Source organism: Pteronotus mesoamericanus, unplaced genomic scaffold, assembly GCF_021234165.1.
Source record: "Pteronotus mesoamericanus isolate MK-2021 breed Mesoamerican mustached bat unplaced genomic scaffold, CSHL_Meso_final contig_246, whole genome shotgun sequence".
In the NCBI taxonomy this organism is placed as follows: Eukaryota; Metazoa; Chordata; class Mammalia; order Chiroptera; family Mormoopidae; genus Pteronotus; species Pteronotus mesoamericanus.
This window is the reverse complement of record NW_026555104.1, coordinates 13,493,383-13,521,078: the sequence shown is the minus strand read 5'-3', so window position 1 is coordinate 13,521,078 and position 27,696 is coordinate 13,493,383. Positions and strand designations below refer to the sequence as shown.

Here is a 27,696-nt window from a genome sequence, read left to right as displayed (position 1 = left end):
TGGATTTTTTTTTTTAACCATTAAAAAAGTATAAAATCCACCCTGGCCGGTGTGGCTCAGTTGGTTGGAGCATTGGTCCCATAACTGAAAGGATGTGAGTTTGATTCCTGATCAGGGCACATAACTAGGTTGCGAGTTCAGTCTCTGATCAGGGCACTTCTGGGAGGCAACCAGTTGTGCTTCTCTCTCGCATCGATGTTTCTTTTTGTCCCTTCCTCTCTCCTTTCCTTTTCTAAAAGCAATGAAAAAATGTCCTTGGGTGAGGATAAGATATATATACACACACATATGTACATATATATATATATTTTTAGCTCCTGGGCCATACAAAAACCCAGTGGCAGGCTAGATTTGACCTTTGGGCCATAGCTTGGTGACTCATGATCTAGCCTGTTGCTTTCCCAAGTCTGCCTGTTTTTCAGAATTACCTGGAGATGTTTTCAAATTGCTGATTTGCAGTCCCTTTCTCCCCTTCCCTGAAGATTTTGCTTCTGTAGGACTGGGGCATCTGTATTTTTTAGAACAACTCTTGTGATGCACACACACTCAGAGTTATGGAATCACTGATACTGATCTCATTCAACCTTTTCATTTTATAGTTGAATAAACAGCTTTAGAAAAATGAGGTGAACTTGGGATGGGGGACATGCAATATAATATACAGATGATGTATTATAGAATCGTATACCTGAAACCTACATAATTTTATTAACCAATGTCACCCCAATAAATTCAATTAAAAATTATGTGGTGACTTGGCAATAATTATATAGGAAATAAATGGCATAACTAAGATTTAAACCTGTATCTTCAACTCTAAGATCAGTGGTCTTTATTTATACCATTTTGTCCTACTACCATTTTGTCCTGCTCTTCCCCTTCAAATAAATGAGCAGTAAATACAGAACGATCACAAAATTGTGATTCCTTCCTTTTTTTATACCTAGTGCCAGTTTCCCTCCTGAGAGACTGCTGGGTATTCTAAGCTCGGCTGTTCCTCTGCATGCTGGCTGGATTTTCTGGAGCTGACTGTTGATTTGACGTTTAGCCCAATTTCCCTCCAGTCTGCTGGCTTTAAGTAGGAGAGATAATGAAATAATAGACAGTAAATTGCTTTGAAGTAAGACTTTGTTGAGGCAGCACTAAGCTGCAGTGTGAGGGTGAGAGCCGTTGATTTGAGGGGTGTATTAGTTGAAAGAGGTGGTTTTAAGAGGCACGTTTTATACTTGAATTCATATGGCTCAGATCCAGCTATCTAAGTAGGACACCTCTACATGGAACTTGTGCTTAATTAGAGCTAATTGAGCTGTCATCCTGTCCAGAACAATTCAGGGGTGGAGAAACTAAAGATGAGGAATAATCACCATTCCTGCTTTACCTCAGCTTCGGTGTGACTCGTTTATATGCTAGAAAGTGGAATACTGAAAGTTCTAATGAATAATTTTTATCTTTACTAAATGATTATTGCATTACTGACTTACTGATAGGGTTCCCACATTTTGTGTGCCGGGCTGTCCCCGCTGCCCCCCCACAACTCCCCACTTTATCATCTCCTTAGATCTCACCTTCACAAAGACTTGCCTTGGCTGAGGGATACTGACAGTAAGGAAACACAGTGCCCCCTGGCAACTTCATAGTCCTCAGGCCTTGCCTTAGGTTTTGGAGAATAAATGGGGAGTTGGCAAATTGGTATGTGATTTGTTTATCTTTTGTTTTTGGACAAGTTCCTTGGCATTTGGGACCTAGTCTTGCTGGTGTGCTTTTGACTGTGCCGGGAATAGCAGCATGGGGGGATGAAGGTGAGCAGCGTGGCCTCTGTGCTCACGTTCTCCTTCACCCTGAATCTCCTCACTGCTTTAGGGAGATGATAAATGGGCTTTGAAATGCATGCTCTCAAAGTCCTGGACATTTACTAATAGGTACCATTGAAATTTGGTCTCCGCTTATGTTGTCTCATATCTAAGAGGATAGAACCCCCTTTTAAAAACACAACAAAAAATTTTTTTTTAATACTTGGTACATGAAAGTAGAAACATTCCTAACAGAAGAATTAGAGAATGATAACTTACGCTCTCCAAAACACTTTTAAAATGCACATTGGAATTCCTTTTAATGCTGAGTGCTCTTACTATCCTTAAAATGATTCACTTTTTAGAAATTTAGTTTTATACACAACTATTTAGAAGCAGAAGCAACTATTTAGGAATGGGAATTGGGCATATTTCAGAATCTTCTCTTGTGTTGTATTTTTGCCTCTGAGCAGCTTCTTTCCTTTCTTTGCTCCCCAGTTCACAAAGCACTTAGGCAGTTTTGAGTGATAATTACCAGGCCTGCATAAAACATTTACTCTTCAAAATGTTCTAATTTGTATTATTTATTTTTGTCCTTTCTGCTCCGAGTTAGGTAATACCAGTGGTGGAAATTACATTTTACAGTTGAGAAACAACCCAAACCATTTTACTCAGAATGCCATAGTTAATGGCAGGACAGACATTATTGTGAGTATCTAGAGACTTAGCCATCCAACTACTGACATTAGTGTTGCTTTGGGTCTTTGCTTTTTGATGGTACAAAAGGCTCAAGTCCATCCATAGTGACTTGGGTTTGGATTTGAAATAAAGACTTAGGAACCTTTTAACAATTATAACACTGTCTCTCAGGGCTATACCTAAGAAGCATTTTTAGTTCTGGTGAACAGTGTGTAAATGTGCAAGAAAGATCTGGAGGCAGACAGGCTCATCATTCAGGAGTAACAGTTCTTTCTCTGTCTGAGTGTATTGTTAAAAAACAAAAAGTTGCAAAAATTAAAGTCAGTCCATGATGTGTTGGAGAGGAAGGAAGCTCAAACTAAGACTTTCCTTCCTGTGGACTTGGTATCAGTGAGTCTCTGCTGAAGTCCTGCTTTAGTACTAGCCAACTTCATATTGTTACATACAATGTTGCTTAGGCACATATTGATCAATATGTAACAAACATACTTTCTCAATGTAACATGCCTTTTTCTAGAATGCATCTATGTTTTTAATTCTTTTCCATTTGAAGTGTTACTGGTGACCAAAAAAGTAAAATGACTCTTTAGCAATGTGTGGGGGTCAGGGATTCTGATGACCTGCCGTCAGAAACCCAAAATCTGTGTATAACTTTTGACTCCTCAGAAACTTAACTGTAATAGTGTGCTGTTGACCTGAAGCCTTACCAAGAACATAAGTAGTAGATTAATACCTATTTTGCATGTTTTATGTAGTAATACTGTATTCTTACACTAAAGTAACCTAGAAAAAAGGTTATTAAGAAAAACATAAGGATGAGAAAATACATGTATAGAATTTATTGAAAAAATCTGCATATAAATGGACCCATGCAAATCAAACCCTTGTTGTTCAAGGATCACCTGTGTGTCTAGGGTGACACATTAAAAACCAAGCATTCAGAATTAAAACAAAGTATTAGTTCTCATTAATTAAGATCAGGGAGAATGTTGTATTTTTGCCTCTAGTTTGGAAAGTTCCCAAAGATTCTTTACTCTTACTGGTAGAATACACACAGTGCATTGAAATACTCTTTCTGCTGCATACAGTAAAGTACAATAATGGCAAGTGCAAATTCAGGTAATTAAGTGGGCTTCATTAACTGCCTTAAGGGAAGGATCTTTGGGAAATACAGGTAGACCCACAATATTCAGAAACCTCTAGTTGCTCTCATTTTACTCCAGGAGGCATTGTGGGTCACACAATATAGGTTTCCTACCTAATAGGTAAGGAAAACTTAAAAGTAAAACCTAACTGCTTTTTAATTTGCTCTTATTTTCTCATCAGCCCTTCATAAATAAAGCTCATCAGTTCTCTTCCTGAGATAGATGCAGTATAAGGGAAGGAGAACTCTTTGGTATCAGAGGATCTGGGTTCAAGTTCTAATTCTGCTGTTTATTGGTTTAAGTTCCTTAAATTTCTGAGTTGCCTTGTAGCTTGGGGTAATTGCCTTGAATGAGATGGGTTAATATATCAATGGGTTAATAAGATGGCTTTTGTTTCTACCAAAGTATCCGGAATTTATAAATATAACCATCTATAAAGGATTTCTTCTGGTAATGGGTGAGTTAACCAGTTTATGATTGACAACTGTGGAAAAAGGGATAATCAAGTTAAAATAGGAATTGAGAGCATATATACTATTTTATCTATCTATCTCTCTATTTATAGAGAGAGGGGAAGGGAGGGAGAAGGAAAAGAAGAGAAACATCGATTGGTTGCCTCTCACATGTGCCCCCATGGTGATGAGGAAACCTGCAACCCAGGCATGTGACCTGACCAGGAATCTGACCAGGAATCGAACCAGTGACCTTTGACTTTGTGCCATGACATCCAACCAATTGAGCCACCCTGGCCAGGGCTTACCTTTTTATTTCAAAGTCATTTCATACTTGTAGAAAAGTTGTAAGAATGATATAAAGAACTCCCATATAGCCTTTACCCAGATTTCTCCAGTTGTTAACATTTTACTCATTGTTTTATCATTCACTGGGAGAGAATGTTCAGCTAACAATTGAGTGTTTACAACAGGTCAGGCATGCTTTTACTTGCCTTATCTCATGTACCAACCCATTAATATATGGGTACTGTTACCTCCATGTGTAGAAAGAAAATATTAGGAAAGTTAGTTCAGTTACGTGAGATCCCACAGCAGGTAAGGGGCAGAGATTTGACAGGAAAGTCTGTATTTTTCACCACTTTCCTCTACTAGTAGATCTAGAGGCTTGCATTCTACCCCAGGTTTTGCCGCTAATGGTGATGTAACCATTGACAATTTATTTTTGCAGCAGTTTTTAATCTTTCCCTTCTGTTCAAGGAACCTAGTGTCCATGGCCCTGACTCACGTCACTGTAGAGAGAGGTAACCTTCAGTGAGGTATCCTGAGCTTTTTAACTACATAGCTCAATGTTTGATACAGTATTGCTGACTAAATGTAATTCATTTAAGCAAAAATAAAGATTGAAGCTTGTATGCAGAATTTGCTGTTGAAGTCATTGGCAGGGTGAGAATGCACTCCTTTTCCCACACCTAGTTTCCATATGAAAGAGAATGACCATAAATCGATTGGTGTTCTGTTTTTCAAGGGAATGAGCCAGAAGAATTTTTTTCTATTGGTCAAAGTATCCAGGGTGCTGGACTGTTTCTTGCCCTAACCACCCCACTGAGATCAAGGTTCTAGACTCTTCTTGTCTGGCTATGGGCTCTGAGCATATTGCTTCTAGGAGGCTAGGGAAGATGACAACAAGGTTTGGTTTTTTTTGTCTCCACTTTCTTTGGAGTTGATTTTTTTCCCTCCACCCTTGTTTTGTTCAGAGGAATCTCTCCCTTCAGTTTTAAAGCAGTAGGTTTTCAAGAACATTGAACTGGGGTTGTAAATTTGTTAGCTCATGGGCCAGATGTGACTGGCATGTTTGTGTTTTGGGCTTGCCTAATGTTAAGATTTTTTTCATTAGTAGCCAACGTTTAAAAGCCAGAGGATTTCACATAAAAACCCAACTTTCAGCTCTTCTTTAAAAGAAAAACAAAAAGAAATGATAGTACAGGGTCCACAAAAAACAGAACTAGAGTGGACAAGCCATAGATTGCTATTGTCACCACCAGCGTATTTCAAATCTGGCCCCACTTGTACACACTTGAATTTTTTGCTCCAGACTTGAAACTCAAAATTTAGTCTTAAAAGATAAAGAAGTATAATCCTGGCCAGGTGGCCCAGTTGGTTGGAGTGTCATCCCATACACAAAAAAGATTGCAGGTTTGATTCCCAGTCAGGGCACATACCTAGCTTGTGGGTTTGATCCCCAGTTGGGGCACTTAACGGGAGACAGCCAATCGATATTTCTCATATCCATGTCTCTTTCCCTCTCTCCCTCTCTCCCTTCCCTTCTCTCCCCTCCCTCTAAAATTAATAAACATATCTTCAGGTGGGGATTTAAAAAAAAGATGAAGAAATATAATTTGATGAGCTAGTTAGTTTACCAAAGAAGAGTACTGTTTTCTTAGTTAGATAGGAAAATAGCTCATAAAGAAAATTAGGGACTTAATCCAAAATCTGTATTATCCTGTCCTTGTCAGTTTCCATCATTATGGGTCAAGGGTGGCTCCCTAGATCTCAGGGAGCTAGCTGCAGGCGTCTTTGCTTTCTCTCCAGCTTGGTTGGAATTCAGCACTTCATTCCCCGCACACAGCTTTGCCAGCAGAGGGTGCTGTCCACTCACTGAGCTTGCTGTCATTTGGCTCAGCTGAGCAGCAGCTGTTGGGCATATGCCCTGGGTCTGTGTGAGAGTTTGGGCATGTCCATTTGGTTCCCATCCCTAGTGCCCACCCCTTAGACCCTGGCCAGGTTATTGTGTCACTAGGGACTCTGTTCAGTAACAGGAAACTGGGGAAAGTTTAATTGTTTTCTCCTCTCTTTTTCCCATGCAGCTGAACAAAAGGTTCATCCTCAGTTTTCTCCATGCCCATGGGAAGCTGTTTACCCGGATTGGGTAAGTGTGCAGGATGTTTATTTTATTTTCCTACATTACAAGTCATTTTGGAATTTAATATTGTTAGCAACTAGACTGTGTTTGTAACTGAGGGCACAGGGTGTGAATTCTTAGAGGCCTCCACCTTCTCTTCCCTTCACTCACTCTCCTACTTTGCTCATGAAGTTTGGGAAATATTGCCCTCCATCCCTCTGTCTCTTCTTTCTCTACCTTTACAAAAGCCCCCTTTCTAAACAGTCTTTTCTCAGCCCCCATTCCTTATCCCTCTGGGTTTCTCTTTCCTCTGCCTTCTGGCTCAGCCCTGGTGAGCTCCTAAGGAAGTCATGCTCATTTCCTGGGTACAGCTGTCAGGCACCTTGGCGAGAATACTGTCCACTCATTTTCCCTTAAAGAGAAGAGTAACATTTTTTTCCCTTTAACATTTTCTCTTCTTCCTGAACCATACCCCTTCCTTCTATGCTCAGGTTCTTGTACCATATTGCTGATCTCAGTAAATGGTAAGAGTTTTCTGTGGTTTCACCATCTCATGTGGATTTACATATAAATCTCTGTTGTGTGCAAAAACCCTGTTACTTCACCCATTAAACCCTGGGCAGAGATCAAGTTTTGAGTGTTCCTTTGGTGGATCAGAGTTTTTCTTCACTGTGTAAAACAAGTGATCCTAAAAGCCTGATTAATGCCTGCCCACCAGAGCAGAGGTGTGTTCAGTGCCGCTTTAGAAGAGGAGTAGGTGGCAGTGCTCTCAGACAGCTCTTCTGCATTTTTAATATTTTCTGAATTGGAGGTTTTATTGTGAGCTACCCTTTGAGGTGATTTGTTTCAGGTTGTAGATCCCACTGTTGCTGTCAGTGTTTCCCTTTCACTTTCTGTCATAACCTCGTAAGTTTATCTGTAATGCTCTAGAAGTTTTCCTTAGTGAGAGAGACTGAAAGGCTTTGTCCACCTTTCAAGAAACATTGCTTTATGGATGGTGAGCTAGAAAGTGTGCTTATTACATATTCATTTGTCATCGACTTGGTCAAGAGGGACAATGACATCCATCACAAAAGTAGTCTTAATTTAAATGACTTGGAGTGCTGCCAATAGACATATATCTATTAGTAGAAATAAGTGAGGTAATTCACTTAGGAAAAGTAGGTGCATCAGTAGCTCCCCTCCCACCACCCCCCGCACTCCCATATAAGCTCTATTTTGACAAGAGTCTTTGCCTTAGTGCCTGACATGTGGTAGATGCTAAGTAAATATTTGTTGTATGTATGAGTGAGTTGTTACAGAAATGGATAGACTGAAAGCCTGGAGAGAAGGATCTATCATTCTAGTAGGTTATAGTAGACCCAGGCCAGTCATTAGTAAGTAATGTAAAGCTGTAGTTATAAGTAGGCAAGATGATAACAGTATCACTTTATAAAATAACACATCATAGCAAGAAATACTATTGTGCTTTGCTTAAAATAGCTGTTATGAGTCTTTATATCTTTATCATCTTTTTTAGTTCTCATTTTTAAAATCTTTCTTTCCCTTACTACTTTTTCACTGATTTTTTCTCCTGTTTTCCCATGTTTGTTCTTTAAATTTTCATGTGCCATGTTGTTTTAAGTCAGGATTTGTCAACTTCTGTACTATTGATATTTTGAGCCTTATAGTTTCTTTGTTGTAGGGAGCTGCCCTGTGCATTGTAGGATGTTTAACAGCATCCTAGGCTTCTACCCACTGCATGCCATTAGCATCCCTCCCCCCCACCCTAGTTGGGACAGTAAAAAATGTCTCCAGACATTGCCAAATGTGCTTGGGTGGTTGGTTGCAAAATTGCTCCTGGTTGAGAATCACTGCCCTGAGTATGTGTTAGCTCTTTTAGAGACTTTTGGGACTAAAGAAGGTATATCTCTTGGTCCAGAATCTAGGAATATTTAGGATATATTTTTTATCAAGTTAGAACATTAGTATTTTCCCCCTCTTAAAATTCTCACATTTAGATACATATAGAGTAGGCGTGCGAAAGAACCACAATAATGATTAAAAAGCTAGAAAACAATTGCTGAGAGGAAAAAATTAACTCTTTAAAAAGTTAAGGTTAAAAAAAATGTTTATTTAGAGACAGCTGCGGGTTCTCCTAACTGTGTTTAACTATAAAAGAGTTATAACCAGATAGTTTTGATTTCTGTGGGACGACAGCAAGAGAAAATAGGCTTATGTTGCAGCTGGAGAGATTTGGGTTAGGTGTAAGAAAATTTCACACAGGGATATGTTGAAGAATTTTCTTCTTTGGAACCCTTTAAAAAGAATAGATTATCTCATTTGTCAGAGGTGGTTTGCTGTGGTCCAGGTTATTTTTCAGTATCTCTTCCATTCCTGCATATAAGATACTCTGTTGGCAAACAATAAGGCCAATCTAGTTTCACCTTCATAAAAAATGAGTTATGGTAGTGTTCACATGAGGAAAATGTATGTAAATTGTAGGCACTCCAGGCCCTTGATGAGTATTCCTCCTATGCTCTCCTGGAGGTAAGAGAGAATTTTGCCCCATATTTATTCTGGAAGGCAGAAACAGCAATAACTTTTCTATTTAAAAAAAAAAAAAGTATAGACGTCTGTAAGACTAGAAAAGCAATGAGTCCAAGCCACACACAACAACATGGATTGTTGCCTAATTACCAAGAAGACGTGAAATGTGGGAGGCGTTGAAAACGAATTAAGAGTGAGGAGATTGTAATGGGGAGCAGCTGAAGACACATCCACTGTCCTGCCTGTCTTTTGAGAAAAGCCCCAGCATTGCTCTCCAGTCCCTGTCTTCTCTGTGCCCGGCATTCCAAATTGCATCAGCATGTGCTTGAATACCTACTGTGTGCAGCACAAGGTTCTTTACTCTCAGCATCCGGTGAAAAAGAGGGTCAGAGTGTTAGATGGAATCATGGGCCAAAAAGAGTTTGTTTTTTACCACTGACTAGTTACAAGACCTTGAGTCAAAGCCTCTGTGGGCTTCAGTTTCCTTATCAGTAGTTTAAATAGATGATATCCAAGTTCCACTCCAGTTCTTAATGTTCTGTAGCACTATAATTTTTTTCTCTCATTTCTACCCGTGTCACATGCCCAGTTTGTTTTTTTGTTTGTTTGTTTTTTGCTACTGGGTTGCTTTTGTCTTATTCGTAGTTTTTAAAAATTAAGAAGTTGAAAAGAGTTATGAAGCCTGATTTCTTTTCTGAAGACAGTGTTGTCTAGCTCAGCTGTGTTCCTTAGAATATGAGAGGTTGGGTCCTGCCCCGTTAGTCACTGTCTGAGTCACTGTTGGGTTTAGGTCCCAGTGTTGTCTGAAAAATTGAACTGCCATTCAAATGAGACAAGGTGTCTCTAGAGATCACTTCGGAAAGCAGTCCCTTAAGTCAGTGAAACGTATATCCTGAAAATGATTGTATCTTCTGCAGTTTTAAAGGATCGGGACAGAATTCTCTTAGGCTCAGGAAGGGGAATCAGTCAGGGGTGCCAAGTGGCTCCTGACAGACACTTGCTTTCCTGGTGAGAGGCAAGCAGATCAGACCTGCACTTGGACTCCACTGAGAGAGGTCAAGAAGCTGGCAGCCTGTAGACTTTTGATTTGTGATAAACGGAATATTTTGCTTCCCGTTATTGCCTTGGTTAAAGTTACCAGTTTAGTTTTTTACTTGCTTGCCTAGTCATACTGTTTTGCACAGCTTCAAGATCTCTTGGAATTCAAAGACTGATATATTTATTTTGGTCTTTGAATTGTTAAAAATATTATATTTGTATTTTGATTTACTTTTAAAATTACAAATGTTTTGTATAAAAGCCCATAGTATGCATTGTATGAGAAATCTTTTTATTGTATAAAGTGCTTATTGTAAAATAGAAAACCCAGGAAAAAGAAATAAAATTACCCATGTTCTCACTATCTAGAGATAACTGTCCACTGTTGACACTTGATGTATATTTTTATCTTTTTTTCTATACATCACACATATTTATTTTTAAAATATGTGTCAGAAGAGTTCACATTAAATTAGTTTGAAACTGTTTTCATCTAATATATGTTAAACTTATCCACATGATTTAAAAAAATCTAATACAACTTTTAAAAAACAATTCAATTTTACAGAAGGGCCACCTTAATCACCTGCTATTATTGAACATTTTATGCTGCTTCCAGTTTTTTGCTGTTACAAATTACCATCTTTCTATGCAACCTCTCCTCCTCTGCCGCTAGTGCTATTGCTGCTTCCTGGCTAACAATTATTACATAAGTAATATATGAAGTCGCCTTATAAAAATGTAGCGTTATAGCTAAGGCTAAAATTTCTCTCAGCTCTCTCCCAATCTCTTTCCTCTCCAGAGATAATGCTAGACATCCAGTTATATATTCTTCCAGACCTTTTTACTTCATTTGCATACTTACATATGTATCCATAAACACGGTAGTTTTATTATGTGGGTTTTTTCCTAAACATAAATTGTATTCTGTCATTATCTCTGTTCTAGTATAATTTTTGCTCTATAATACCGGTTGTAGCAAACAGATAGATATAAAACTACTTAGAGGTAGTTTGAGGCCAAAATCAGATAGCATTTTAGGTACAAAATTGGGAATCAGAAACCACATGATTGAGCTCTGAGCACGTCTTTTATCTGTGTGTCTCTCAGTTACTCCCTGACAAAGCTGATTTTGTCTGAGTAGATCCATCTTCCCTCGTATCTCAGAATTGAAGTTACGTTAACTTATATCTTTATCCATTTGATTTATTTTTCTTTTTTTGATGTCGAACTAGTTGAAAGGCAAAGGGAAGGTTGTTTTAAAAAACAAATTTAAGAAAAAGACATGGACATTCAGCCTGGTGCTCTTTTCAGACCTCAGTCTGACCCAGGGAGTATTAATGGATGTTTTAGTTCCCATCCCAGGGAAGAGGTTTCCTCAGACACAGCTTCGAAGCAAGACTGTCCCACATGACACTGTCATGTTGTTCTGTGTTGGCTCTCTACCGCCTTTCAACACGGAGACACATGGCTCTGAAACTTGCCCAGTGTGACTGCTTTTCAAGCAGAGTGAACTCTGCTGTTCTCGTAAGGAGAAGTGCTAGTCCCCCTCCCCACCTCCCACCAGAAAGAGTGCTGCACAGTGTCAGGATTTAAAATGAAACCTTTGTTATAGCCCATGGGGAAAATGGATCCAATCCAGCCCCCAGCATATCGCTCTGCCATTCCAAACCTACCAAGAGTTTTAATGGTTCTGAAACATTTTAGAGAAAAAAAAAGAAAAAAAAAATTTTTTGTTTTCTGGGGGTTTTTTTGGTGGTTTTTTTTTTTTTTTTTTTTTTTTGTGGTGGTGGTGGTGGTGGTATGTGTGTGGGGGATTTTTTTTGCAGGGGATGGGGCACTTGAAATGGCACATGGGGATGGGCACCAAATGCATGCCATGTTTTGTGCCAATGAAAATGAAGAGAAAGGAACTGGAATATAAACTGTAATTGACCCATAGCTGTGGCATGATTTCTGGATACCAGAAAGTTGGTAATAAAGAGTTTCCATCCAGGGGCAAGGAATAAAGATTGCCAAGCTGACAGAAAGCTCTGGACTTTGCCAACCTGGGGAGGGGACTACTCAGTGGGGAAGGGGTCATGGTTTGGGTTAAACTGGAAGCACCTTTCTTTAGGACTTGAAACTGTTTTAGTTTTTTGAGAAGGATTCCCTTTCCTGTGGCTTTTCAGAAGCTGTATATTAATGCAGCCTGAAGCTCTTCCTCACCCCATCACCCTGTGCACTATAAGCAGTTTGTTTGTTGTTTTGGTGGTGGGGTGGGGAGAGGACTTGAGGATGGATAAAAGATACTTTGCTGACCATGAATTGTTCAGCGTGGCCCTAAGGCCCAATGTGCCTGGTTTCTCTCTCTAGCATCAAGTTTGAATTTGCTTTTTATTTCTGAGGACTTCAGCTGTGGTTTGTTTCTATTGCCAAAGGAGCTCCAGGCATGCACCACTGTTTGGAATCCAGTGGCCACATTTGGCAAGCACTGGTTTGAATGACCCCTCTTTAGGAGCCGTAGGTCACTGGCTGGATTTCTACCTCCCTACATTACAGGCTCTTCCTGTATTGGGAGTGGCAGTTGGCCAGGGCATTATATTTCCACTGGCCTGAGAACATACAGACCTTGATGAGCAGAGTCTTGTGAGAGCAAGGAGGGGGCAGCAACACAGGAAAGGCTGAAACAGATCATTGGGGCCCTAGGTCTGAGGATTCTTCAAGGGGAAATTTGGGATCCTTAGGTGGAGCAATTAGTGTGATAGTACCTAAGAAGATGGCAGGACAACTGTTTCTGGTTTCCTGAAATAAAGCCTTGAGTGAAGATCCTTAGATTCATGAACCAGAGACTTTGGGGAATATGTAGGTCTTAGAGCTTAAAGGAAATTTGTTTGCTATTTAGAAAAACTGATTGTTTCAGAGAGAAACTTTGATTTCATTTCAGCTTGAATTCAGTTATTGCCAGGGGTTAGGAAATAGCATACCAAAGCATAATAACTCATAGTGATTTATCCAAAAATTGAATTGATTCCATCTCCAAACCCTGAACAATTCTGTCTCTTAAATTTGTCCACAACTTTAGAATAGGAGGAAGGTTTGTGAAAGTAACGACTAGACATCCTAGGCATTAGTTGTCTGCTTTGAGAGAGAGAGAGAGAGAAAGAGAGAGAGGTGGAGGTGGAGAAAGAAGAAAGGGAGGGAGGAAGAGAAGAGAGAGAAAGGGGGGGCATGCGTGTGTGTGTGTGTGTGTGTGTGTGTGTGTATGTGTATGTAAGTAAATGCTCTTGGGGATGTCCCTCACTGATGGGCTGGCTGTATTTGTAGGATGGAGACATTCCCTGCAGTGGCTGAGAAGGTTCTCAAGGAGTTCCAGGTATTGCTGCAGCATAGTCCCTCTCCTATTGGAAGTACTCGCATGCTGCAGCTTATGACCATCAACATGTTTGCTGTACACAACTCCCAGCTGAAAGGTAAGGCATGTCCAATTTCTTTAGACAGATAAAGATTAATTAAGCTTCTTTTCTATGCTACCATACCACTACACCTGCCCCCAGCACACACACACACATGCACACACCCACACACACCCTCCCCCACATTGCCTCTCAGATACTAATTTTACTCCCTGAAATCTGTATGACTGTCTAGTGCTTGGGTGGGATGAAAGGAGGGAGCATGGGTATAGAGCTTAATTTGCAAACCCAGAGATGCTGTTGCACATCTGGCCATGCTAAAGGCAGCAGCAAGGCCTCTTGAAGTCTGCAGACCCAGAGCTTCTCCCAGGGGAGAGGCATTGCTGAAATGTTTCATTGCAGAGACCATACGCTTGGCAGGGATTGGGAATAGCTGTTTCTGGACTCATGTACCCTGTTTGTTCGATATGGAAAAGTCTAGTTCCCTGTGGGATATCCCTTGTGGGAGCTTGCCAGGGAGTAAGAACAGAGAATTGATGAGCTTTGGTGACTCAGATTGGAAGCACAAAAATCACCAGGCCCAGAGTTTGGCTAACATACTGGTGTGCATTCTGAAATGCTTTTTTGAACACTGAGTTTTTTTGAAGTGGGAGTGGGGTACGAGGGAATGGGTGTGGGGGGATGCTGATTGGCAGGGTTTTTTGATGTTCTTATGACCAGGTCACAGCCAAAGGATGTTACCAGGATCCCTTCCCTTCCTTTCCCACCACTTGGGTAAGGATATATGGTTTGACTTGATGGAAATATGTAGCATAAGGATGACATTATTTTGTGTGTGTGTTTGCATGGGAGATTTGGTCCATGCTGCCAAAGAATTGTTGAGAGCATTGACAGAGAGTAAAGATTGGTCTCAGGGCTGAAAGGTTATTATCTGAAATGCCAAGAAGTGGGAATTGCCCCATGGAGACTCCTGGTGATTCTGGACAGAGTGTAGCTAGTTCTCTTATTGCACCTTTTTTTTTTTGTTACTTACTTTTATCTGAAAATGACTTATTTCCCTTCCCACTCACATTTGGGAGTTCTGTATCAGCTTGCTGGTAGAGGAGTTATTTCTCCCCTACTAAGTAGGTATGCCACAGTTTCACTAGAAACTTGGCTCTTCCTGGAACTCTGCAAGGCCCTCTGCTTGTGTGCCTGGGTTTTCAGTCATATCTGAATCACAGAGGATTTTCTCCTCTCAAAGCTTCCTACTGTAGCATTTAAAATTCCCAGCAAGAAGGCAAGATGCAGAGGCTGAGGTGCCATTTTGAGCTTGGCTAATTATTTCTGAGAACAGCTCTGAGGAAGCACCCAGTTCTTGGGGACAGTGGTAGTTTCCAGCAAAGAGGAAATAAAGTTTGCGAGTACAGTCCTGGTGAAACTCTGAAGTCCAAAGGGGCAGGAGATTGATTCCTTCTTTATTACTCTACTGGTTCTGCTAACAAGTTGGAAGTTCTCTGGACTCAGGAAATGGGGCTTCCTGAGGTGCCCTCCTATTCATTTTCCTGCCTTCGTCTAACCTCAGTCCACAGAGTTCAGTAAGCTGCCTGTCACAGAGCTGCAGCCTCTGCCAAGGTATTTTTCTAGCATCAAGTGACCTGTAATCTTGGGAGGTGTGAATAAAAGGACATGCAGCTCTTGCTTGTGAAGCATCTGTTGTCAGCAGTTTCTGCTCAATGAATAGGAATACATTGTCCTTTTCATAGGCCACCCGTGAGCCGTTTCCTTGTAGGTGTTGTTTAGTAAAGATTAAAAAATACAGGTGAAAGGAAGGTGAGATGGTAAGACCAGAGAAAGAGGGAAATAGGTGGTTTCCCCATTAGAGGCCAGGGTACTTTTCTTAGGACACTTTTTCCATGGTTGGTTATATGCAGACCCACTAACCAGGAAGGGCATGTCAAAGCCTGTGCTTGAGAGCCCAGGTCACATTTATGGCCTTGTCCAGGTGCTCACCTCCATGAGGCAACTGGAGCCAAGAGGTGGATGATGATATGAGGTGGTCAGAAGCTCCAAGGGTGTTTCAGGGAAAAACAGCCTGGGCCACAGGATATAACACTCAACTAGGACAGAGAGCTCTGTGGACGTGCTGCCAAGTACCCGGTGTGCAGCTGAGGCGGCTGTCCAGACCCCACTGTGTGGGCTGCCATTGGGAGAGGAGTGAGCATAGCACTCAGCGGGGCTGGTTGGTGGGAAGATGCACTTTTCCATTTCCCAGCATATGAGTCATCTTCTCTGGGGCCCTGTGCTGTGCTTCTATGGACAGTGGCAAGAAGGGGGTGTTGTGGCTGAGTAGCAGCATCTGTGCTGGGGGTGGAGAGGGAAGGGGGTTGGGGAGAGGGTAAAGGTTTAAATCCTTCACTAATCAGCAGCAGTTTGAATCACATTTTTATGAGTAAGGAAGTGATAAATCAGCCCTTAGTGTTCAGCCCCCAAGTCCTGTCAACTGATGCCCTTCTAAAGTCTTCTCTCCAGGCCACTCTGCTTGCTGTCAGAGTTGCCAGCCACCCAGCTGCAGGACCCTAGCTGTCTGAAACCAGGAAGCAAGGGCCTGATGCGGCCTGGCCCTCCCAGGTGCTTGGGGTCTGTGGTGATTTGGCAGTCACTGCAAGTTACAGAACATCTGGGCCATCATTTTTATTTCCACTCCTTCTTGGACATGTCCTTCTGGGTGGGTGTTTGTGTATATCAGTTCCTGGACTCTTTGGAGAAGGAACTTTCCCGTCTGAAGCAGAGGTGATCTCTGGCCCCCAAGGCAATCGAGGTCCTCTCAATCTGTGCCTGGGCCTTCCCTGGAAATACGGACCTAAGGAGCATGATTTGGAGAGCAACAGGGACGTCTTACTAAAAATTATATCCTCTATGACACCTCTGATTAATTTTTTTGTGTGTTTTCAGTGTTAACCTTATATTACCTGTCCTTTTTTCAAAGTACCTATAATCCAGGGGTAGAAATGATACTAAATACTTTAGTGCAGTTATGTTTTATATATGCTTTCCTTGTGGTCAAGAGAGACAATAGTACTGTTTAAAAAGCTTCGGACACCTCACAAGACAAAATGTAGGAAAAAACTCAGATGTTGGTGAGAGAAAGGCATCTCTCCCCTTTTCCTAGGTTATAGTTTTTCCCGGAGCTCAGGGAGGCAGAGGTGATGAGGTCAGATTTACCCCCTGTCCATAGGGGAAAATGAGTTGAGTTATGCTACATCATTTTACCAACTAAACTTTCAGGTCTTAGCAATGATCTTAACACTCATGGGTTCAGGGCTGTTGGTAGGGAAGCTGTTATCTCTTCCTCTGATGAGCGCTTTGCAAAAATCCTACAACTCTGGGACTATAGAGAGTCTAGAATCCTAGTTCTCTGTAGTGAAGTGTTTGGGGACAGATAAATTTAAGGGATGTTTGGGGTCCCTTGACATACTGCCTGGCATTTATTAGGCGCTCAGTAATTACTGAAAGTATAGATGAAGGCAGCAAACCAGCTCTCGTTGTACAGTGTAGTGTGTTCCTTACTTGGCTTGTGTCCAAAATTGTCTTGGTGAGTGATGGGCAGTGGTGATAGGTGGTTCCCAGAGTGATGTCACCACTGGTAATCCTGTGTGGCGTTCTGTTCCCTGGCCTGAAGGGAGAATCCAGGCCTTCTTCACGTGCCTCAGTGTTTAACACTTCAGTAGCCATCTGATTGGCTGATATGATGCTGGAGGGTGAACTGTTGATTGAAACCACAAGCACTCCAAGAATTTTAATTTTTTTAAAATTCTGTAATTTAAGGAAATAAAACTTTAGTTTCTTGAAGAGGAGTAATTGAAGCAACATTTGTGGTAGGGCATCACTGAAATCCTATTGCATCCCCCATCTGTGCCCAATTTGCTCCAATCTGGCCTTTTTTTTCCCTCTCTCTTTCTTTTCCTCTTTCTCTCTCCCTCTTGCTCTCTCTCTTTTTAAAAAATATGTTTTATAATTCCTGGAATCAAAACCATTTCAGGCACACACTGTTTTATTTTACTGTATTATTGGATTATACTTCCTATAAATCATTGGATGTTATTCATTGACCACCACTGGGATAACTTCCCTTTTTTGTGCCCTGGGCCCCTCTTTTTCCTTCTCTACCAGTTAATAGAGTGGCCTCCATTTCAGCCTTGCAGAAAAGCCCTGGTGGCAGCAAGAGGGCACCCAAGAGACACTTCTTGTGTGTGCCATTGGTGCTTCTTGCCTTTAGGGAACGTTTAGGAGCTGGGATTGAGGCAGGGCTAGACTGGCATTCCTTTCAGTATGAATTATGTTCGCTTTTATGGTTTGTTAGTAATCTGGAATTGCAGGAGGTAGAGAGAGTGCTGCATGCACTGAGAGAGAGAGAGAGAGAGAGAGAGAGAGAGAGAGAGAGAGAGAGAGAGAGAGAGAGAAAGTGAGAATCATACTGTCTGTGTGGGATTGATAGAACTTAACCCAGATCTGTGAGATACCTGAGATGGGGAACTCACACCTCCATGACATTGTTGTGTATAGAGGTTGACTCTAGTTGGGAAGTTCGATTCACAACCAAAATTTCTTTGTCTTTTGCATTTGTTACAACTACCTTAGAGACCTTCAGTAAAGCAATTTGCTTCTCTGTGGCAATTCACTTCTCTCTGAGTCTCTTACCTAAACAGAATGTATGAAGTGCCTAATCCTCTGCTTGTCAGAACAGTTGTACAGGAAATCCACCTTTCGTAAGGGGTTAAGCCTGAGTTTAGTGGTATAAACTGTCCCTCTCATTCCTCCTTCTGTATCTCTGGAGAGAGAAGCCCTTGGGTCTTTTCTCCTCAAGGATCCATGGGTGGATTTCCACAGGTAATCAGCACTGTCTGACTTTCATTTCAGGACTGCTCAGTTTAGAGTAAATTAACAAAAAAAGAGCCAGCCTGGCCAACAAATTTTGTGAGAAATAGATTGAAAGGTCGGAAGAGGCTAGGCTTTAGAAGGCAGGCCAGAGGAAGATGTATCCGTTAGCTATGCCCTTTATCCCTCTGGGGCAGATATAACTATCAACAGGCTGCTTAGTGTAGCCTTCTTCCCTCAGAATTCCCTGGGAAAAAAGAAAAAGTAAAGAAGTAAATTTGTCGAGGGACCTTCCCAGCCCTGAATTCCAGGGTCCTTGTTTTTTTCAGATTGAATTTGTTACTTTCGGCTGGGGAAGAGAAACAGTTATGAAAAGCTAAAGAAAGAAGAAAATTCAGTTATACCAATAAAATTAATAAGCATCCTATCATGTCAGTTGAAGAAATGTCTGTTTTTGCCCCAAGGTAACGTGAAGCAGTGGCTTGATGGCCATGGCTGCTGTAGTGTGTGGTGCAGAAATGTAGTATCCCTTCAGTGCCCTGTGGTTGGCATGCTAGATACCTTATCTCTGTTGCCATTTTATAGCTTCTCAATTTGGGTGGGTGGGTGGGTGTGTGGGTGGGTGGGTGTGTGTGTGTGAGAGAGAGAGAGAGAGAGAGAGAGAGATACAGGATGGACTTACTCTGAAAAGGAGACATTATTGGGCGGAATGTTGGCAACAGGACTCTGAGCTACCTTTTCTGAGCTCTCTTTAAGCTTTCCCTGAGGGGTAGAATTCTAAACATGTAGCTTACAGAGGGCTCATTGAATACACAGAGGAAGCGGTGTGTCCTGGGCATGGAGGTTGGGGGTAGTAAGTTGCACTTTGCACCCTAACCAACTAAATGTTGGTCTGGGGGAAAATTGTAGCTTTCAGAGACAGTGTTCAATAATGGCAACAGAACAACACTGTAATAATACCTAATGACATTTTATAGTTGATACAAATGAATTTTCATTTGATTTCTATTAGCCCTCTGAGACAGGTAATACATTTTGTGTCTTGTTTTTTATTAAAATTTTTTTAATTTATTGATTTGAAAGAAATTTTTTATTGAGTGATATAAGAGAGAGAAAGAGAGACATTGATTTGTTGTTCCACTTACTTATGCATTCATTGGTTGTTTCTTGTATGTGCCCTGGTCAGTGATTGAACCCACAACCTTGGTGTGTCCAGACAATGCTCTTAATCAACTGAGCTACCTGGCCAGGGCTGTGTCCTATTTTATAGTTGATGAAAAACATTTCAGAAAGGTTAAGTAATGTAAGTAAGGTCACACAACTAGTAAATTACACTGAGGTCTCAAGAGCGCAGCGTTCTATATCAGAAGACACAAAAACTTCTCTGGACTGAATTGAGACAGCTAAACAATGCAAGCATCCCCTGCCCCTAAATCCCATATCCGAACAGCTGCTGTTCTTTGATGAGGAAAGTGATCCTTGAATCTGATAGGAGACTTAAAGAGGCACTAAAGTGAAGATAAGGAAGTTGGAAGGAGCCAGAATTTCCCCAAGTTCAAGTGGGGCTACAGGTAATAAGTTGGCAGAAGAATGTGGTTTGGGCAAATCAGGGTTGTCTGGGGTCCGTAGTTACTATTATCATGAGTGAGGGGGTATCTCCCATCTGACAGTGGAAAAACGTTTGTTCATGACCAATTGGTAAAAGAATTGTTTGGTCTTTCTTCTTGGAACATGTAGTGTCTCTTGAAAAAAGGAGATTGGGGGGGGGATTTCTTAGAAATATTGTTTCTTATTTTCACCATCTTTTTCTAGTATCCTTGCTTTATAAAAAGAGACTTTCACATGCCATTCTTAGACAAGACATTGATTCTTTGGCCTGGGGGTGGGGGGGATATATCTTTGATAAAGGAGTATGAGAGTATAAAGCATTTGAAAGAAAGATAAAGTGAATATACATGTAACCACCACCCAGGTTGAGAAATAGAATATTGTCAGTACCTTAGAGGCACTTTGTACATTCCATTCTGATCATTTAGCTCCCTTGCCCTTTCAGGTAATTACCATCCTGACCTGTGAAATTCATTCTTTTGCTTTTGTGTTTTATTTTTAAAGATTTTGTTTATTTATTTTTTTTTAGAGAGAGGGAAAGCAAGGGAGAAAGGGAGAGAAACATCAATGTGTGATTGCCTCTTAAGCGCCCCCTACCAGGAACCTGGCCCACAACCCAGGCATGTGCCTTGACTGGGAATCCAACCAGCAGCCTTTTGGTTGATAGTCTGGTGCTCAGTCCACTGAGCCACACCAGCCAGGGCCATTCCCTTGCTTTAAAAAAAAATTTTTTTAATTGAGTTTATTGGGGTGATATTTTAAAAAAATTATATAGGTTTCAGGTACACAATTCTCTAATATATCGTCCCCTTGCCTTATAGTGTTATCATCTAAGTGTACATCTCCTAAACAAAACATAGTTTGATTTTGTTTCATATAAGTGGAATCATGCTAATCATGTTACTTATTTTCTTTTTCTTTGACTTATTTTGCCCCACATTGTATTTGTGACTTTTGTTTATATTGATGTGTGAAGCATTCATTTTCATTGTTACAATACTATATTTTATTCATTTATTACAGTTTATCCATTCTTTTTAATGGATATTTGCATTTTCTCTTTGGGGATATTATGACCATCTAGTCCATTGACAGTTACTGTAATTCTTGGTATATTTGGATTTATATACTATACCCTGAATTTTTAAAATCAGTTTCGTTGAAGTAAAGTTTATATACAATAAAATGCATCCATCTTAAGGGTGCATTTTAATGAATTTGACCAATTTATATACCTAAGTAACATTTTTTCCCTATAATCTAAGTAACCATCATTCTAATCAAGATAGAGAACATTTCCATCATCCAGAACTGTTTTTTGTGCCCAGCATAGTTGCTTTTCATCCCTACCCCAACCCCAGGAAACCTGATTTACTCTCTGTCACTCTACATCAGACATGTTTTTTCTAGAGTTTCATATAAATGGAATCGTTCAGTGTGTGTACTCTTTTTTATCTGTCTTCTTTTACTCAACATAGTGCTTCTGAGATTTATTCATGTTGTTATATAGTATCAGTATTGCATTCCTTTGTATTACTGTATGGTATTCTGTTGTGTGTGTATACTACAGTTTTGTTTATCTAGTTACTTGTTGATGGAACATTTGAGTTGTTTCTAGTTTTGGGCTATTATGAGTAAAACTGCCATGAACATTTGTATGAATGTCTTGTGAACATATGTTTTCATCTTCCATGGGTAAATACCTAGGAGTGGATTTTCTGGGTCATATGGTAAGTATTTATAAGAAACTGCTAAACTGTTTTTCAAAGTGTTTGAACCATTTTACATTCCCTCCAGCAGTGTCTGAGAATCCCAGGTATTTTGCATCCTTGTCAACATTTGGTATTGTCCGTCTTTTTTACTTTAGCTATTCTAGTCGATATGCAGTGCTATTTCGTTTTGATTTTAATTTATGTTTCCTAGATGACAAAGGATGATAAGTGACTTTTCATACTTATTTGCCATTTATATATCATCTTTGGCAAGTGTCTATTAAAATCTTTTGCCCATTTAAAAAATCAAGTTGTCTTTATTAAGTTTTATATAATTTGGATATAGGCCCCTTATCAGATAATTGGTTTGTAAATATTTTTTTCCTAGTGCTTTCCTGTTCTCCTGTTCTGTTCTTTCTTCTTTCTCATTTTTGGTGTTTTTTTGTTTGTTTGTTTGTTTTCCCATCCATCCCTCTCCTGCCACTAGCTTTTTTTTTTCTTTTAGTGGTTACGCTAGGAATTAAAGCATGCATGCTTACCTTGCCAAAAGTCAGAAGTTATCCAACACTTTTACTCTCCTAAACAATACAGGGACCAGGAAACGCTTAAATTCTATTCATTCTCTTCCCAGTTTATTTTCCTAATTTATATGCTGCTATTGTGATGTATTGTAATTCTTCTTTTCCTTTTAAACTCTATGAAACAAATTATTTTTGTTTTCATTATTGTTATTGTTATTATTTTGCTCGTAAATGTGTATTTAGACTTGCCTATGTATTTACTACTTTTTTTTTTTTTCCATTTTCTTTTGCATTTCAGACCCTCCACCTGGGATCACTTTCTTTCTGCCTTAATTATATTCTTTTTTTAAACAAAATATTTTTATAAGTTTTTAAAAATTTATTTATTTTTAGAGAGGGGGAAGGGTGGGAGAAAGAGAGGGAGAGAAACATCAGTGTGTGGTTGCCTCTCGCGCACCCCCTACAGGGGCCTGGCCTGCAACCCAGACATATGTCCTGACTGGGAATCGACTGGAGACCCTTTGTTTCTCAGGCCAGCATTCAGTCCACTGAGCCACACCAGCCAAGGCATTAATTATATTCTTTAAAATTTATTTAGTGAAGTTCTGTTGATGACAGACATTTCAGTTTTTATTTGTTTGAAGAAGGCTTTACTTTTCCTGTTCCTAAAGGGTCTTTCATAGCTATTTACTGGTAATAGAACTCTAGGTTACAGTTATTTTTCTTCAGGCCATTTAACATATTTTACTGTCTCTGGGCTTTCATTGTTGTTGATTGAAAGTCAGCTTTCACAATGATTTCTTCCCTTTTAAAAGTAACCTATCTTTTCTCTCTCAGTGCTTTCTAGGTCTTTTTAAAACCTCTTTGATGTCCTGCAGTTTTATTGATTTGTGTAGGTTTGCATTTATTATTTTTCCTGCTAAGGATTTGTTGGGTTACATGTATCTGGGAGTTGATTTCCGTAGTTTTAGAAAATTCTTAGTGTCTACATCTTTTTTTAAGGATGTACTTTCTCTTTTCCTCTGTGAGTGATTAGACCTATGTTAAACCATACTCAGTCTTTAATGTCGTCTAAACTTTTTTTTTTCATTTTTCTGACTCTCTTTTTTTTGTGCTACATTCCAGGTAACTTCTTTAACTCTGTCTTTCAGTTCATCGAATCTTTCCTTGGCTATATCTAATCTGCTAAATACGCTCTCCTGAGTGTGGTATTTTAATTATAAATTTTTATTTCCAGATTTTTTTTTTTCTTCAAATCTACTCTTAGTAGTTTCTTGTTCCCTGAACATATTTGTGGGAGTTCGTCTTTTAGTTCTTTAGAACATTGAGCATCCCTGGCTGGTGTAGCTCAGTGGATTGAGTGCTGGCCTGCGAACCAAAGAGTCGCTGGTTTGATTCCCAGTCAGGGAACAGGCCTAGGTTGTGGGCTAGGTCCCCAGTAGAAGGCGCATGAGAGGCAACCACACATTGATGTTTCTCTTCCTCTCTCGCTCCTTTCCCCTCTAAAAATAAATAAATAAAATCTTTTTAAAAATCCATTGAACATGGTTGTTTTAGAGACTGTGATGAAGGGATTAGTTTAGGTGAGTTTCTGCCAATCTCTTGTTTCTGCTGGTTGTGCATGTGCCTTCTAAAATTCTTCCTGTGTAATATCAAATTTTTTTCCCTGTAATCTGCTTATTTTCTGTGGGATTTCATTAGTGAGAATTCTTGGAGACTTGGGTGAAAATGAGGAAAGGATTTAAGTTTGCTGCTGTTCACAGCCTTTGTGACAGTCTAAAATAATCATTCTAAATTAAAATATCTGCTTGAGGGTTTTTAGACCACCCAGGTAATGTGAATCCAGATTGCACACCTCTACGAGGACTAGGGTAAAGTCATATTTTCGGTGCAATATTTTTTTCTATTCTAGCCAGGCCCAGGGATTGACATACTGTCTATCCCAAATTTTCCAGCTGTCTTCTCAAGGGGCTAAGGGTTATTTCTGATTCACTCCTGTATGTTGGCTGTAGCTCTATGGGATCCTGGCTTAATGGCATGGATGTTGGACATCCTGTTATATTGGCCATAGCCATGAAGCTTTCGAAACTGAAGCTCAAGTTCATCAGGTAGCAGATGTTCTTAGGGTAAAGCCTGGTTAAATTCCACACTTACAATCTCTAGTTCCTTGTCTTTATTCAGTCCCTGATCAAAGGATTTCTTTTCCACTTACTAACTCATCAATGCTTTCTAAAAAGATTTTAAAAATACTTTGAAGATAATTACTTGTTTCATTGAAAGAATAATTCTAGGTACCTAATCTACCTGCCTTTTTACTAGAGGAAATACTATGATTCCTTTTCCCTTTTTTACCAACAGACTCTAGCATTCTTTTAGCTCTGCCTGTGAGCAGTGTGACTGGGGCATCTCTGTCTAGGGTGGGAAGGGTATGTGGGCTGTTCTTTCAAAGAATAGCTCCTTTTTCAACTCCTAGTTTTATGGCAGGTAGTGTTATTGGGCTCACATTTTTAGATTTTTTTCCAAGAGGTGTTCAAGGTATAGACTACTTAGAGGACTAATTGGGTGGGAAGAAAGGAGAGAGAGGCCTGCAGCTGAAATGATAGAAGCCATTTCTTACTAAGAGCATATGAACTGGAAATCTGGAAAAGAGTGCTCTCTAGTTTCAGTCACATTACATTACATATCTGGTGAACCCTGTTGGCCCATAAAATCCTTTCCATTAGTCAGGGTGCTCTGTGCTTTTGTTCTTGACTACTGCTGTTCTTAGGCCTGTTTGGTTTGCTTGTATGTCTCAGTTGCCTTTTTAGAAGGCATATTGTCATTTTTTTACTTTTTTAGTCCCTTCTTCAGAGATCAGACTCCAAGCTTGAGGCTTATTTCAGAAAATGTCCATGTGATCCCTTGCCCCAAGTGCCAACAGCAGATGCAGCAATTGACACGCTGCAGGGAATTTCCAACTGCTGGGCAGGTTTCTGAAATCCAGACACGTGCTGTTCACACTTTGGCTTCTGAAGCAAGAATCAGCGGTTGACAGAGGGGAGGGGCTGGTAGGGGACTGAAGGGAGAAAGATCTTACAATGCCTGCCCAGGGCTTAAGGCTGTGTCAGCTTTCTTCATCCCTTCTCCAGCTGGCGTTGGCAGGGTAGAGTAAATCACTGCAGAGTGAACTCACTGGAGGCTTCTTTGAGGCACACCTGTGACGTCATCCTGTTATCATTGCTTGTTCTGAATAATCATCTTTTACCTCTCCCCTGAGAGAGGGTGATGCCCAGAACTCATGTCAGGGCAATGAGAAGAAAGAAATTGTTTGGTAATTGTTATTTTGAGATGCCTGCTAAGGACACAGTTGCAGGCCATTGACACATTCTTCAAGATTCCAGGTTGGAAGAGAAAACACTTTGCAAACATTGCCTCAGTACCTCTTCTGGATAAAACTACTTTTTAAACATGAAGAGAAAGACAGTCCAGAAAGACTTGAAACTCCTAAGTAGTCTCTTTGTTATCCGTGTCTTCCCTCTCCCCGCCTCCTAATACACAGACACACAAACACATGCATGCACACTCTCTATACAGCAGTGATTCTTTTAAAAGCATCAGATCATGTCACTCTGTTCAGAATCCTCAACTGGCTTCCCATTTCTCTTAGAATAAAAACCATAGTCTTTATAAGTCCTTTTTATATGGAAACTAGTGCACGCCAAATTGCCTTTCTTTGACCTCTTCACTACTGTTCTCTCCTTGGCTTACCTTACTCTGCTTCAGGCACACTGGCTTTCCTGCAGACCTTCTGATAAGCCAGGAATTCTGCCACCTTTGGACCTTTGCATTAGCAGTTTTCTCTACTTGGAGTGCTCTGCCTTCTGCTGCCTGCAGGGCAAATATGTCATCTCCTATAAGTCTTTGCTTAAATGTTACCTTTATGGGTCCTACCCTGATGATCCTATTAACATTGCTGCATTCCCACCCTGTACTCTTGCTCTCCCCTATCCTGTTCTACTTTTTTTTTTTTTTTGACAATTTTCTAAATATTAGATCACTTATTTTTTATTAAAATAAATGTTTATTATTTATTTTCTTCTACTACTTGTCTACAAGAATGTAAGCTCCCTGCAGATAGGGATCCTTGACCTATTTGCTGATATACTGTGAGCCCCTAGAACAGTGCCTGGTGTGCTCTAAGCTCTCAATGTGTTTTGAACTGAGTTCAAGTCAAGAATTAAGTTTGTCAACAAATCAGTCTGGGCAATGAGGCCAGGGGTATCTGTTATCTGGTTCCTTGTTCATAATCTTACTGTCTGTCCTTGTTTTTCAGTTAGGTGACATTTCTGAAAATATAATATTCAAACCCATGTTTTGTGTCCTGGCATTAAGTTGAAATACATTAAGTATGCCTTGGTGTTTAGTGTTAATCCTGGAGTCAGTGTCATTGGGGCTCTGGAAAGCAAAATTATTTTGAGAACAGCATAACTTCTGTTTTTTTCTGGTCTCCTAAATCTTTCATCATTTATTCTTTGTCCTTTCTTCCTGCCCATAAATATTCTTTTATTTCTCCTTCTCTATTTACCATATTTTTACTGTTACCATACTAGAGTAACTGTCCTGTTTATGAAAACTAAATAATTTTTTAAAAAAGATTTTGCCCTGACTAGATACCTCAGTTGGTTAGAGCACTGTTTCAGTATACCAAGGTTACAGGTGCAGTCCCCAGTCAGGGCATATACAAGAGTTAACCAGGGAATGCTTGGAAGGATGAAGCAGCAGATGGATGCTTCTCTCCTCGCCCCTCCAATCCCCGCACTTCTTCTCTCTAGAAGCAATAAATAAATTTTTAAAAAAGAAAACATAAAAAATTATATATCATTAAAAAATGTAACATTTCAGGTTTTGTTGAGTGTACTAAAAAATTAAGAAAAAAAGGAGAAAACCACCTGTAAACCAACTTTCCAGCAATGATACTCCTTCCCATATCTATGTATGAATATTCAAGTTTTTTTACAGTTGAAAGGCTACTGAAAATGTTTGATTCTACTGCTTTTACTTATTATAAGGATTCAGTTAAAATTTTTTCTGTAAACTTGTTTAATGGTTGAATACTGTTTTTATATGAACATTTTACATTTAATCATTACCCTTTTTTGGGATTCCCCCCCATACACACTTTTCTAGTGTTATAAATAATGCTATAATTAACATCTTTGTACATAAAATCTTTGTTTGCATTTAATACTGTTTTATTAGAATATATTTTTAGAAGCCCAGTTTTGGGGTTAAAGGGTTTGAAGTCTTAACACTTTTGCTGTATGATGTTGGATTACTTCCTTAAGAAGTTATGCCAGCTCACACTCTTACAGCAGTGTTGGAGAATGTCCGGCTACCACCTCTCACCAGCACTGAGTACTTTTTATGTTTTATAGTCTTTGGCACAATGACTACATTCATATATTTGTTGAATAAATGATAGATGAAAACCTGTCTTTTTTTAATGGATTTTATTTTTGAGAAGTTTTAAGTTCATAGCAAAATTGAGTGGAAAGTACAGAGTTGCCATA

General features: G+C 39.9%; 1 protein-coding gene across 1 annotated transcript in view; it reads left to right on the top strand.

Moving 5' to 3' along the window:
- The window catches only part of SMG6 (SMG6 nonsense mediated mRNA decay factor), a 207,411-nt gene that overhangs the window by 40,719 nt on the left and 138,996 nt on the right, over positions 1-27,696 (top strand). The window contains exons 9-10 of the mRNA XM_054573325.1: positions 6,453-6,514; positions 13,361-13,506. Coding sequence (XP_054429300.1) covers positions 6,453-6,514; positions 13,361-13,506 — 208 coding nt within the window. The remainder of the gene's footprint in view (positions 1-6,452; positions 6,515-13,360; positions 13,507-27,696) is intronic.